At 44.5% G+C, this 15,381-nt stretch overlaps 1 protein-coding gene across 1 annotated transcript in view; it reads right to left on the reverse strand.

Moving 5' to 3' along the window:
- Positions 1 to 15,381, reverse strand: part of FAT2 (FAT atypical cadherin 2) — a 67,427-nt gene that overhangs the window by 40,640 nt on the left and 11,406 nt on the right. The window contains exons 3-9 of the mRNA XM_060093686.1: positions 15,079 to 15,137; positions 13,406 to 13,717; positions 12,204 to 12,414; positions 10,307 to 10,446; positions 9,382 to 9,663; positions 8,117 to 8,327; positions 777 to 4,835 (exon numbers count right to left, since the gene is read on the reverse strand). Coding sequence (XP_059949669.1) covers positions 777 to 4,835; positions 8,117 to 8,327; positions 9,382 to 9,663; positions 10,307 to 10,446; positions 12,204 to 12,414; positions 13,406 to 13,717; positions 15,079 to 15,137 — 5,274 coding nt within the window. The remainder of the gene's footprint in view (positions 1 to 776; positions 4,836 to 8,116; positions 8,328 to 9,381; positions 9,664 to 10,306; positions 10,447 to 12,203; positions 12,415 to 13,405; positions 13,718 to 15,078; positions 15,138 to 15,381) is intronic.

Consider the following 15,381-nt stretch of genomic DNA (forward strand, 5'->3'; position numbering starts at 1 on the left):
AAGAAACCATGACTATGGGAATGGAATGACATGGTACCTGGGAGATGGGGAAAGGGACACTGAGAAGTAAAGAAACTCTCTTTTAGCCACTGATTGGCTCATTTAGCCACTGGGCAGAGATTGGGGAAATGTAGGTTTACAATAGGTATCCACTGGGGAAAGCAGTTTGTAGGGTATGGTTTTAATCCCAGCCCTGATGCAAGCTTGGAGTGTGACCTTGGTTGAGTTTCTTCCCCTATCTGGGCTTTGGTTCTCCCATGTATGAAATGAGGGGATTGGGCTGGAATCATATCCAAGAAAGTGTTTTTGCTCCAACACTTAGGTCCTATGGTTGACTAGGCAGCGTTTTCTACTATCCACAACTTGCCCTAGGCAGAATACTACTCTACAAGGACAGTCACCTCACAGAGTTTTCATGGACCACACAACTGTTGATTCCCTCTCTGTCTCCCAGAAGCTAACTGAGAACAGTTGCAGAATCTCACTTCTAGTCTATCTACTCCATTTAAGGTAATAAGAAATCCTCTTTACAATGCACTTTGCAATGTACTGGGGGCTCTCAAAGCTTTTTCAAGTTAGATCTTACCAGCATCCCTGTGAGTTGAATGAGAACAGGCATGCCAAGTCTACAGATGGAGCAGTTGAGGTCTCGGGAGGTTAAGTGATTTACCCAAGGTCACATTGCTAATGAGTGGCAGAGCCACATCTTAGGGAACCTCTTATTGGACTTTTTTCAACGCACCCCAGTGCCTCTGTTCCAAGATAGGTGTACTTACCTGTGATATAGCAGGTGACCTGTCTGTTCTGCTCAGAGATATCAGCATCCAAAGTTTTAAGAGTGGCCACAGGTTCACCAGGTTCACTGTTCTCAACCACAGATCCTCTGTAGTCTTCAGAAGCAAATCGGGGGGCATTGTCATTCTCATCTGTAATGGAGACTTCAACCAGGACCTGAGAAGATAGCTGGATGGTCCGGCCATGGTCATAGGCCACCACATAAAACTGGTAGATCTGGCTGGTCTCACAGTCAAGTTCCTGGAGTGTGGTGATCCAGCCAGTTTCACTGTCAATGGCGAAGAGCTCATGGATATTGCTGCCAGGGTCCACTGGCAGCCTATAGCTTACCTGGCCATCATTCCCAGTGTCCTGATCATTCGCAGTCACTTGAATGACTGAAGTCCCCACTGGCATATTTTCAGTGAGAACAGCCTTATATGGATCAGCCTCAAATACAGGCCTATTGTCATTGACGTCCTTCACTTGGATGTTGACAGAGACCAAGGAACCCAAGTAAGTGTCATTATGGGGGCAATGTGCCATCAAATCAATCTGGTACCATTTGGTGGACTCATAATCCATGGCCTTCCTCACCTTTAGAACCCCTGTGTCTTGGTCCAAGGAAAAGATGCCATCCTTGTTGCTCTCTGGTGTGGTGCCCTGCACTAAACTATAGATGACTGGATCTTGGGCTGCCACTGCTTTAACAGAACCAATTTCAGACCCTTCTGGAAGGTCCTCTGATGCAGAAAAAGTATATAGAGGTTCAGAAAATTTGGGCAAGGATACTTCATTAGGAACCACCTGAAGTCGTAACAGCATGAGAGAGTTCCAGTGAGGAGGGCCCCCATCTTGGGCTTTGATTTTTAAGTCAAAGGCCCGATTTTCCAATCCCAACAGGCTCTCTTTCACCTTGACAACACCAGTGGTTGGGTTGACTTCAATGACCTCTTCTTCCAGGTCCTCCACTGAGTCCACTGAGTAGGTGACATCTGCATTCTGACCTTCGTCTGCATCATAGGCCAGCACCTGGATGACTGGGGAGTCTTTACTGACGTTGGATTGAATGGATACAGTGTACTCAGATGCTTTGAACCGTGGGGGGTTGTCATTTTCATCCGTGAGAATGATCTTCACAGTGCAGAAGGCCACTCGTCCTCCTCCATCCTGAGCCATGACCTTAATAGCAATGACTCTTTCTGTGGAATTTTCCCGATCCAATTTCTGCAGAGTGGTGATCTGGCCACTGGGGTTTATGGAGAACTTCTCACCTGCTAGTTTATTGATGATGGTATACTCTACAGTGCCATAGGGACCACTGTCTTTGTCTATGGCTAACAACTCAATCACCTTGGTTCCCACCTTTGCATTCTCAGCTAATTCTGCCTCATAAACATGCTGCTGGAACTCTGGGCTGTACTTGTTGACATTTGTAGTATTGATATACACAGGCACAGTTGCTCGGAAGACCCCATCAGAAGCACCTACCTTCAGATTGTAAGAAGAGTACAAGTGCTTTTTGCAAAGGTTGAACATAGAAATGATTCCCGATGAACTGTTAATGGAGAAGTGCCTGTCCTGGTTGCCAGAAAGAATCAGGTACTCCAGGCGGGAAGTGTCCCTGCTGTCAGGGTCAAGAGCTTGGACTTTGAGAACCAGGTGTCCACAGGTTGCTAGCTCACTGACATTGGCTTCATACTGAGGTTGCCTGAACTCTGGGGGGTTGTCATTGATGTCAGACACATTGACAACCACAAGGGTTTCACCAGTTAGTGGGGGGTCTCCTCTATCCATGGCCCTGACCTTCACATTAAAGTGTTGTTGGGCTTCATAATCCAGCTCTTGAACTGTGGACATCTCCCCCGTGCTCCCATTGATCTGGAAGAATTTGGAAACATCCGAGCCATCCTCTACAATCTGGTAAGACACATCACAGTTCTGCCCTGAATCCTGGTCAGAAGCCAACAGTTGGATCACAGGAGTCTGAGCGGGCAAACCTTCTGAGATTGAAGTGGTGTAGACCAATTGAGAGAAAGTGGGGGGATTATCATTGACGTCCTCCACCAGGACTTCTACCGTGGCTTCAGAAAATGACCCCAGAGCTGTGTCTGTGGCTCTGACTGTGAACACATGTTTGGTCTTAGACTCATAGTCCAAAGGGCCTGTCACTGTAAGGACACCAGTCTTAAAGTCAGTGGTGAACAGCATCAAGGGCTCTTCCTCCATGATGTTGTAGATGAGCCGGAGCCCCTCTGGACTCCGGGCCTGGGTGTGGAGAATTGGGGTATAGAGTGTGATATTTTCAGGTACTCTCACTTTGTAGTAAGGACTCTGAAACAGCGGGTTGGATTTATTTCTCACAATGACAAGTACCTCTTCCTCAGTCTGGAGGGATGGGGTTCCTCCATCTCGAGCAATGACTTTGAGGTGATACTTATTTAGAGCTTGATAATCAAAGGGTTTCTTTAATGATATGTCCCCAAGATAGGGGTCAATTCGAAAATATCTGTAATCTTCTGCAAATGCATATGTGACAGCACCATTCACCCCCAAGTCCTGGTCAGTGGCAGATACCTGAAAGAGGACGTCCCCTGGCTCTGTGCCATCTTGGATGATTGTGTGGTAGGGCAGATGTTTAAATTCAGGGCTATTGTCATTGACATCCTCAACAGAGACTTGGACCAGAGCCTGAGCTACCCGCTGAGGTGTCCGACTGTCCCTCAATTCCACCGCCACCTCATGAGTGTCCTGCTGTTCTCTGTCAAATGCCACACCTCTTGTCTGCAACACGCCTACTGATTTGACCATATGAAACATATCTGTGCCATTCAAGAGAAAGTAAGATAGGGTGTCATTCAAACAATTGCCCTGGGCACCAAGAATCACCAGTGCCTTTCTGTCCAGCAAATTCTCCTTCACTGTTGCCCTGTAGACATCCCGGCCAAACTGTAAGCTTGTGTTAAGGGCTTGTGTCAAAGAAATTTTTACTAGTGCAGTATCTTGATACAGGCCATCAGAAGCCTTGATGATGAGCTCCCGAGCGAGTCCCAGCAAAGCAGGATTCAACACAGATATGCGACCAGTAATGGGATGGATGGCAACAGCTTCATCAGCATTGCCAGTTTTGATGCTATAATTGACTTCTGAGTCATCGTCACTGGCCTGCACCACGAGGAGCTCCATACCCCGGTGGATGGGCTTCAGTACTGCTACTTCATATATCTGGTCTGAGAACCTGGGGGGACAGTCATTTATATTTCTGACATTGATTATGACCTGGGCAGCCGTGGGTGCAAATAAGACAGGGCTTCCTTGGTCGTGGACATAGATGTTGAATTGGAAAGAGGGCATGCTCTCATAATCCATCTCTAATACAGTGGTTAGGGTTCCCATGCTGGGATCGATTTTTAAAAACTTCAGAGCTTCTGGCTCCAAAATTTTATAGACTAACAAGGAATTAGCTTCTTTGTCACTGTCAGAGGCACGGATCACAAGGGGGTTGTTGTTTTCATCCACTATCATGCTGTTCAGTGCAGCTGCTTCACTAATTTGGCCCACAAAAGTCAACTTTGAGAACATGGGAGCATTGTCATTTTCGTCAATGATATAAACAAGAACCATGACATCAGTAAACGCACCCGCCATATTGCTGCCGCGGATTTTCAGCTGGTAAGATGAAATTTTCTCATGGTCCAAGTTCTTCTGGGTAGAAATGAGTCCAGAATATGAGTTCATGGAAAATACACCATTCTTGTTTCCCTCTCTTAACTCATAGGTAACTTCTGAGAAGCTTGTAGCTGAGATAAGGAGGATTGGGGAACCAACAGGGATTGATTCAGGGATCTCTACAAAGTACTCGGAGTTTGAAAAGATGGGGGCACTGCTATCTGAGGGGTAGACATGAATGATCACTGTAGCCAGGTCATGCCATTGTGGGGAGCCTTGATCTTCTGCCTTCACTGTCAGAGTATACTGGGCATGATTTGCCTGATCAAGTGTCTGTGCTAGAGTTATGATGCCTAGTAGGGCATTGATGTTGAAGAAACCTTCGCTGTTCCCTGAAACAAAAGACAAGATAAATTGAAGTTTACCACACCCTCAAGAGGTACCAACTAGGCTTTCTAGATCAGTAAAAGGCAATCACACAAAAGTTGGACAGGGCAAAATCCACATCCTGCACCACCCTGGATTTAATTATGATATAATGTGTAGGGTAGATATATACTTTATGAAATTCCTTATGTGGTGCTCATATTAAGTACTCCATAAATGGAAGCTTCAATGATCACTAAGTGTTTGGGCTGCAACTTAAGCTATAAACCAAAGCAGTAGTAGGTTTTTGGAGCAAAGAAAGGAGACATACTTTGTAGGAAAAGCACACTCCACTCTGTATTTCAGTGTTGACTTTTACAGGACAAACTTCAGTTACATTATTTAGAATTTTAACCCATTCTTTACATAACTTGTAATAGCTTTGATTATATACTTGATAGATGAAAATTGTAAATATGGAGTCATAAATTGTCAAAACTGATACGGACTGGAAAAACCACCTCGTCTAGTCCTCGTATAGTCTATTGTGGGAAAGTCCATTGTCAGGCTTAGGAGTGAGTGGCAACGGGTTGAGTGGGGAGGGACTGGATAGCACACACAGATCTTGAGGCTCCTGATCAAATGCCCTTTCCACCACACCTGGATTTCCTAAACTTCAGGCATTCTCACACCGCCTTTACAATTTTTTTTAATATTCAGCCACTACCTATACAATAGTATAGTATATGATTTATGTCATTATTTAATGGATATTTTCCTTTAAATTGGTTTATTTTTTAAATTTAAAATATTTTTAACAGGCAACTTTATATTGGTACTTTAAAAAGAAAACCATTATTGCTTGTCATAAATCAGAGGTTACCGTAAAAACCAGTCAATGGAAAATATTTTCTTAAAATCTGGATCAAATCTATTGCTTGCTAAAAGGGTCTGGACCTGAGAACTACAGGCTTTCTTTGGCGAAGAGTAGCAAGTATTAGAGAACTGAAGAGATTCTAGTACCCAAAGGAGTCTCCCTTGACTTATGAGGAAGCCCAAATGAGAATCGAAAATGGAGTAATTTCTCCATGTCTGATTACCTATCATTTTTGTAATCCTTTTAAAATTTAATGTTCATTTAGATAAATACATAATACCATTTCAAATTTAAGTTTTGAGGAAAGTTGTGTTTATGTGACATTACATAGTTCACAAAAGATAATGTTGAAAACTAATCATATTTTCCTAAAAAAAAATGCTCGAAGTTATCACAGTTTTTAGAGTCTGACCTTACTTGGACTGCAACTATCCTTTTTTTCCTTTCCTTTTTTAATACTGTGGTAAGAACAGGTAACATGAGATTTTACCCTCTTGAATCTTTAGAGGTTATAGTACAGTATTGTTAACTATAAGCACAATGTCATACAGAGGTCTCTAGAACGCATTTAGCTTGCATAACTGGTACTTCTTTCCAGTTTTATTGAGATATAATTGACATATAACATTGCATTAAAGGTGTACAACATAATTTGATATATGTATAAGTATATATTGTGAAATGACTACCACAATAAATTTAGTTAACATCCGTCACTTGACATAGTTACAAATACATTTTTTTCTTGTGATGAGACCATTACCTATTTAATACCATGACATACACCTGAGTAATTTTGCTCAGGGGTACAGGTCCTTCACTCAGAGGAGTACTGCTTATTACTATTCTTATTTCATTTATCATATTTTATGATATTTTATTATTCCAGTGGCAAAGTAAATAGCCAGGTTTACCACAAAACCTTCCATCTGATTCTCCCACTCATGGAAGCCCTTTTCCAGCTGACTAGTAAGGTGATTTCCCAATTTGCCTTTGTGATACAAATCCTAAGTTCGGTCAAAGAACATGGTTTTAATGAGTAAACAGCAATTTAAAAGTAGTTCCATTAAAAGTAGCCAAGTAAACTATTTAACATAATCATAATTTTTTATTTTACTGCTGAGAGAAAAAATTAGGGAACAAAATTGTATATTCATTTTGATCTTACCACTGCAGAATGATGCATAGAAAAAAATAAGAGGGAAATACATGAAATTATTTTCTCTAGGTCATGAGAACCATGGCTGAATGTTATTTTCTTCTTCATACATTCCTGGTTTTTCCAGGTTTTAAAGAACCAGCATGTGTTATTTCTATAATCAGAAGAATATTTTAAAACTAACCCTATCTGTAAAATAAAATTAATACCAATATCAGTGGGGTTGTCAGTGAGATAAAAGATGTGATTATACTTCATAAGTCACAAAAAGTAAGCAATTAATGGGTTATAATTTGTATTATTATTCCTCAGGGATGAATAGATTTCTGCCGTATGACAAGTTATAACAACTTCCATTTCTTCAAAAAAAGAAAATGTAAAAAGTTCTGAATCCTTAAAGTATATAAGATACTGACAAGCAATAAATGAACATTATTATGTCCCTCTAGGGCAGAGATTAAGTCACTCTCATCTTTGATTGTCCGCAGCAGCTAGCTCTATGAAGTATTAATGAATATTAAAGATAACAATAATTATTAAATATCAGTTATGAATTATCAGACATTACATAACTGAGAGCAAAATTTAAAGGAATACAGAGACTTACAGTTGTGTGTATTTTTCACTGGCATTCTCTGTCATCGACCTTAATCTAACCGTGATTAATTAGTTGGGTACTGGATATTATCATTTTTGTCCTATTAACTACTTATAATTAACACATATCAATGATAGTAATAACCCCTGGCACTTGTATAATATTTTACAGTTTACAGCATGTGTTAACATACATTTTCTCTTTTAATCTTTACAACTAGTTTCTGGCACAGGTAATATTCCTATTTTTAAGATAAAAAATATGTATAATAGATATGAAATCATGATGTGGCCTTAGAAGAAAATACTCCTAAAACTATGCCATATATCTTACCAAGTATTTATAGGTCCCTTTTATTGTACATACACAAAGATATTATCTTTTAAAATGTCACATGAACTTCATAAGCATCCTTTACATGTGTGGTTGTTGGTGAATATATATGTATTCTCTATGTAAATTCTCCCATAACTTGAGTAATCCTTTGTTACTGTTCTTTCCACCTTTGAAAGTGCATTAACTTAGGTCACTATAGTCCCAGGGAGTGCCTTAGAATGATAATTTGCCAAAGCTTAGCGAGCTTGGCACTTGAATAACTTGCAGATCCATGCCTCTGGTGCTTTCCCTTACTGCCAAAGTCCCTCCCCTCATGTCCCTAACTCAGGCCTCTCACCTTTGAGGAGGGAGTAGTGGACCTCAGCATTGGCTCCCCGGTCACCATCCATGGCTCGGATCTGGAGCAGCTCTGTTCCGGGGGCTGTGGTGTCAGAAACACTCATCTCATAGTGGAGCTGGGTGAAGCGAGGAGGGTGGAGGTTTCCATCCTCCACGTGAATGGACACCCACACAAAGTTCCTCTTGATGGGCATCTCCTGGTCGCGAACCTGTGGGTCCAAGGGTGCAATGGGATGAGCAGCAAGTGGAATGGGAGGAGGGACGGTTAGATTTAGGTCGATGACAGAGAATGCCAGTGAAAAAGGCACACAATTGTAACTCTCTATTCCTTTAAATTTTGCTCTCAGTTACGTTCTTTTTTCTTCTTAAATAAATTTGTCAATTCGTGATTATTAGGCTTAGCTATTTTCAGGATAATTCCATTTCAGGAGAAAGGCAGAAATAAGCAGAGAAGCAGTAGTTTCCAAATTGGTTCTCAGAGAATATTAGTTCTTCAAGATGTCAACATGTTATTCAGGAAAAAAACAAATTCTATGGTCAAATAAATTTAGGGAGCACTGCACTAAAATGGAGTTGAAGTTTTCTTTGCTGCAGGACTTCTCAGAGCCTTTAATATATATTTAAGTGCCCAGAGGATGATAAACTAACACTTAAGAACCTTGAGTCGGGAAGGCTTGGCTCTGATTTGGGTTCCATCGTAAAGAACTGTATGATGGTGAGCAAGTCTCTCTTCCTCTATGGGCCTCAGGTGTAAGATAAGAGAAATGGGTGGGACCAGGGCTGGGACTAGAGCGAGGCAAATGAGGCATGTAGGGCATACATTTAAGGAAGCTCTCACTCTCAGGGTCATAAAATTGCAGGCACGTGACCCTAAGAGTCAAGTCCTCCTTCATTTGTTCCCTATATACCTGCTTGCTCTGGGTGGGATGGTCTCTGGGTCCCTCCCAGCTCTGACGCTATGTGAGTTTGTGTGATCGTGCAGTCATGGAGCAAGGAGAGAATTCTTGGGGGCTATTTGGAGTGAGCCCAGAAAAAGCCAAGTTTGCAGGGGGTTCTTTGGAAGCTGTCCCATCTCTTTCCTTACTCCCAGGCATCCGTTATGGAAGGTGCCTCTGGCAGGCTGTGAAATGTCACAACTCATCTCATGGATTATCATTATGAGCATCAGTACAGCTGGCTCAGCAGCCTTCAGCACACCTCCAAGCATGTCCACCCCACACATCGTGTGCAAGCACATCCTTACCCAGTTTTCAGTTAACTCACCATAACTGTCAGTGTGTGCTGGGAAGGCCCCGAGCCCAGGTCCAATTTCCCCACAGTTACGAGGACACCACTACTTGGGTCCAGCTGGAAGAGACTGGCACTTCCCGGGTCTTGGCTGCCGTGTATGGTGTAGATGAGGCCCTTGCCCTTGTCTTGATCAGTAGCCTGGACTCGAAGGAGCTCAACCCCAGGCAGTGTGTCCTGGGGAACTCTGACCTCATAATGAGGCTTCAAAAACTGGGGCCGATGGTGGTTAACATTGGCAATCATGAAGATGTAGACCTAGGGAGGAGAATGAAAGAGAAGATGGACTGTAAGCTCCAGGGGGTCAGGAACCTTGTCTGTCTGGTTCTCCACCATAACAACTGGGCCTGGCACACAGCAGTCACTTGATAAATATTTGTTGAATGAATGATAGGATTTCAAAATCACAGGGCTTTCAGATGGTATGCAGTTTCGTGGTTTTCAAAAACAAAATTCTTGTTAAAGGGCCTTTTCTTCAGAAGCAATTTTTTGGGTGCAATTCCAGTATATGAAACAAATAAAACTGGCTGAAACCAGAGTAGAAATCCAGAGCCCCACTTACCATCATTCCTTATGTCTATGGTAGCCCCTGTGGCACTCTACCTTTAATTAAAACCTGCTCATTTAAACAAAACCCCTCATTATCTAGAGATCCACAGTGGGAACAAGAATTCTCCCAAGATCACATAGAGAGTGATCAGACAAGACTAGAGCACAGAACCTTGATTCCAAATTCAGTGTTCCTTGAGGTACACCACATGCACAGAGAGCCTTCTGTATCCTCATCCCAACTAAAGAGGCCCCAGTGTGCAATGGTGGCACAGTGGTGAGCACAGCTGCCTTCCAACCAAGTAGGCCTCCCATCTCCTCTCAACTCAGGGTTCCCAGTGAGGCCTCTCACCTGGGTGGCAATGGTGTGGGACCCATCGGTCACCTCCACGGTCAAGTTATAGCTTGACCTCCTCCTTGTGTCGAGAGGCTTGGCGATGAGAATGCTGCCTGTGGTCTTCTCAATGTCAAAGTCCATGTCCTTGTCCCCACCTGGATGGGTGGTAAGAGGAAAGCACACACGACCTCAGTGATGTAGGCAGTAGGTAGCACAAGTACTATGGGATGTGGCTGGCAGATCGAGAGGAGGTGGTAATTGATCCTCTCAACTTACTGTCAAATTATTTTGAAGATCCAAGTGATGATTCAGGAAGAGGTACACTTAGAAGGACTGAAGAGTCCCAGAGGAAGACCAAAATTTGCGCTAGAATGTATTCTGCTACTGGAATTGAAACATGCAGGAGTAATGGAGCTCTACATCATGGCCTACAGGTAGTTTGCATAGTCTAAAGCAGCTTAGACATGGGAAAAAATGGAAGTAACTCTGTTCAACAAGAGGGAATTGTTTTAATCAACTATGAGAATCCAAAATATAGAATTAGCATGCAGCTATTTAAATGTCTGCTCGTAGAAATTTGTTTAGTGGCATGGAAATATGTTCATGATATATCTTAAAAGGTTATATGACAATATTTTCATATAACCCTAAGTGTATGGGTGTATAAAGGAAAAGACTAGAGGGAAACATAAAAATGATAACAGGGGATTATCTTCGGATTGGTAGGAGTTTAGGTGATTTTTATTCTCTTCTCTGTACTCATTTGTGTTTTCTAAATGTCCTATAAGAAAAAAAGTCAGATACTTAAAAAGAGCAGTGAATCAGAACTGGAAGTGAATCTAGGAGGTCAAAAAGCTTGAGACAGGCTGGTATCCAACCTCTGAAGCAGGCTGGGAATCTCTGTAATAGGACTTCATGGTTCAGGGGGTACTGAAGCTCTTAGATTAGAGATTCTTGACCTGGAATCCCTGAATGGGTTTCAGAGAATCTATAAAACCCCTAAATTTGCATGCAGGTGTGTGTGTGTGTGTGTGTGTGTGTGTCCACGCGCGTGCAATCGCATGCATCTTTCTGGGAAGAGGACCTAAACATTCCTCAGGTTCCCAAAGGAATCTATGAACCACGCCCCACCCCAAGATGTTTTAACAAAATCTTGATTTAGAAACAGAAAGGAATTTCACAGGAGGCCATGAGAGCTTGGACCCAAGTGTCTCCCACTACAAGCATAGACCCTTGGGCTTCCCTGGTGGCGCAGTGGTTGAGAGTCCACCTGCCGATGCAGGGGACACGGGTTCGTGCCCCGGTCTGGGAAGATCCCACATGCCGCGGAGCGGCTGGGCCCGTGAGCCATGGCCACTGAGCCTGTGCGTCCGGAGCCTGTGCTCCGCAACGGGAGAGGCCACAACAGTGAGAGGCCCGCGTACCGCAAAAAAATTAAAAAAAAGAAAATAGACCCTTTCCCTGATCTTGAGGATGGAACCTGGGACCAGAACGTTAAGCAGGGCCCCAGGGTACAGCTGGCCTTGGGCTCATGGTCACTGAAGTCAGCTCTATACTGATGTTCACACTGAGTCAGAAGAGGAAACATAAAACTTGTGCTTTCTCCTCTGGGTCTCTCTGGACCACTGTCTTAGTTCTCCCAGGAACTCGGGATAACTGAGGCCCTGTCTGGCTCTGGCTGGGGTTACCAGTGAGACCGTGGAGGTTGCACCTGAGATCACAGCTGGTGTGAAGGAAAGCTTGGCAGAAGCAATGGTCTGACTACCCACTGCCCCAAAGGACCAGAGAAGAGGCAATCACCAGTCATGGCCAAAACAGCAGCTGCCACGGAGTGTGACCTTGAGAGGGCTCAGAAGGATTGTGTCCTAAGGACTAGGGCTGGTTTACAAGGATGGGACCCTTGGGCCCTCACCTGAGATGCTGAACCAGAAGAGACCAGGTCGGCCCTCGACACTGATGACTCCCACCATGTGGTTCACGGGGTCTGTCTCCATGACTGTAAAGCTGTAGTGGGATTCATCAAAGGCCAGTGGGATGGAGGAGGGCCGGGGCTGGGGGATCCACTCAATGTGTAGCCGGACACTGGCCGAGAGCGGTGGCTGCCCACTGTCTGTTGCCTTGACCTGAAAAGAGGCCAGAAGTTGAGGCTTTGACTGTAGGGTTGGGATTAAGAAACAAGAAGACCCAGGTGGCCAGGCCAGGAGACAGAGCGCCCTGTGACTGACTGAGCTGGCCTTTCGTCCACTGGTTCATCCATTCAACACACAGCTGAGAGCTTACGTAAACAGGCACCAAGCCAGTTGCAGCAGGCACAGTGGTGAACAGAACATAGAACTGTGCTCCAGAAACTCATAGGTAGTAAAAAATTAATCAAAGCCACTATTATCTGAAGGCTTTGTGTGCTACTTCCTGAACTGGACTTTCCATGCATGGGCCCTTTACCCTTCCCAACAGCCATCATCATAATAAACTAGAATTTACTGAGCACTCCCTATTATCAGGCCCTGCTCTAAAAGCATTGTGTGCAATATCTAATTTAATCCTCTTGACAGCCCTCAGAGAGGTACTGTTATCACCTCCCTTTTGCAGGAGGAAACCGGGGCTCAGCATAGTGAATTCACCTGCCTGGGATGTCTGCCCGGCCAGCAGTGAGGCTGGGGTTGGATTCAGGCTACTGACATGAGAGCCCAGGCCCTAGCCACTTGCTATATTGGCTTTCTACGAGGAAAATGTTCTTATGCCCATCTTACAGATGATGAAACAAAGGCTCACGAGGTTTAAGTGACTTGTCCAAGGCCACACAGTTGTAAAATGGCAGTACCAGGATTGGACCCCAGGCTTATCTTGATTTCAAAGCCCTGCTCCTCTCACTAAAATCTTTATCTCTAAATAGGGTGGATTTCCCAGGCAAGGACCTTATTGCCCTCAAAGAGAAAGGCCCAGAATTCTGATCTTTTGGCTGAAGTCGGGATTCCCAATTTCTCTGGGAGAAAGCCACGGAGGGGAGTACTACCTCCGTCAAGCCTGAAGGCTGTCTCCCTCCTCCTGTATCCTCAAAGAAAATCCCTGACCAGGTACGCCACTCCCCCTCCACGGCCTCCATCCATCCCTCACCGTTAGGATGTTGTACTCTCCAGCTGGGAAGATGCTGCTGGACGACACCACGCCTGTGACCGGGTCAATACTGAAGCCCCCCTCGTCACTCTCCTCGATACTGTAGGTGACCCTGCCATTGAGACCCACATCCGGGTCTGAAGCCACCAGCCTGTACACAGCCCCAGGGGTCAGTGGGCTGAGCCTCTCTGGAAGGCGTACATTGAAGAGCTTGTGGGAGAAGACAGGGGGGTTGTCATTGATGTCCAAGATGCGTACCACCACCCTAGAGGTGGACCTCAGGGAGGGCTCCCCGTTGTCCAGCACAGTCACCTGGGGACAGAATCCAGTGTGAGTTGACAAACGCAAGGCAGTGAATATGTATCGCCACCCAACACAGTTCTGCCACTACCGCTGCTTTCAAAAGCCTGGAAATACCAGTCCATCTGTTGTTTGGTATACGCTTGTGATTTTTATTATCATAACCTTACCTTCTTGGAACCCAGCTCTCTGGTAACCTCGCCCACGGGAAAGCGAGCAAGAACAGAGAAAGAAACCAGAAAGAAGTGGAAGAAGAGTCACAGAGGCTCTAGACAAAAGCTAGAACTCTACTCAGGAGGCAAATGGCCATTTCTCGGAGACCATTTACTTTATATTTGCTCGTAATTCTGGTAAGCTTTGTTCTCGCTTTCCTTAAGCTACTGGAGGTTAGAAAAAAATAATTGAGGAGATGTTAATGGAGGCATGGGCGGTACCTTTGGAGTCAGACATGCCACCCAATGCATGAAATGATATCAAGAGACAGAGTAAAGGCACGAAAACAATTTCAGAATCGGGCTGTTTCAGGTAGGGGCAAATCATCCCATGCATCAGTATGAGAAGGGGCATTTCCACTTTAAATGATTCTGAGTTCTTAATATATTTTGCTGTTTAAAGGTAAATGCCTCTATTGAACTGTGGAGAATGCCTCAGTCCCTAGAGGGCTGTGTGGCTGCTGCTTACTAGTAATGCCTGTTTCATACAAAGGGAACGTCCAGAGCCTGGGAGCATAGAAGGCAAAATTCCTGCTGAGGAATATGTGTCCCTCCCAGCTGACATCTTTAAGACTAGAAGAGATGCCTGTTCATTAGTTGTGGATAGTGCAGGAGGGGATATAACTAGATTCCTTCTGATTTAATCCCCTCTGGGTCAAGACCGACACCTCTCATTGGAATGGTCATCAGTGATGCTTATGTGATTTCAGAGACGTCCTAGAAAGAGCACAGAGCTAGAGGACAAAGGTCAGGGTTTTCCTCCTGGCTCTGCTACTGACCTAGTGTTTGACATTGGGCGACTCTCTCTAGAGTGCAGGGATGGACTGGAAAGCACACCGGACAAGTGCATAGCCCACGTGTACTGCTCCGTCTTCCTATACCCACTGCAGGCATTGCTAATCTATCAGTGCTTCCTGTCCAGCCCTCACATGGTTTCAGATTCCTTCCCTTCACAGTGCTCAAGAGCCAGCGAAGACCCTGAGAGTCTCAACCACTAACCACAGCAAGGCTCAGCTTAAGTAACAACTCCTCTCTGAGTCAGCACCCTCCTCAGCCACTGCCTGGAAACGTGCATGTGGCCCCAAGGCCTGGCTTGGCTCCAGCCTGGCCTCCTGCAGGAGGTTTTCAAATCTAGTGAATGGATTCAGCTGCATCACTCACCTCCAGGATGTGTTCATCCTTGTTCTCTCGGTCCAGCTGCTGGGCAGTGGATAGGAGACCTGGGGGAGAGATGGTTGGAGGGAGACTGGAGCAAAGGCTCCCAGGGCCATTTTATTTTTTTTAATTTATTTTTTTAACATCTTTATTGGAGTATAATTGCTTTGCAATGGTGTGTTAGTTTCTGCTTTATAACAAAGTGAATCAGCTATACATATACATATATCCCCATATCCCCTCCCTCTTGCTTCTCCCTCCCACCCCTATCCTACCCCTCTAGGTGGTCACAAAGCACCGAGCTGATCT

This window comes from Mesoplodon densirostris, chromosome 3 (assembly GCF_025265405.1).
Source record: "Mesoplodon densirostris isolate mMesDen1 chromosome 3, mMesDen1 primary haplotype, whole genome shotgun sequence".
Taxonomy (NCBI): domain Eukaryota; kingdom Metazoa; phylum Chordata; class Mammalia; order Artiodactyla; family Ziphiidae; genus Mesoplodon; species Mesoplodon densirostris.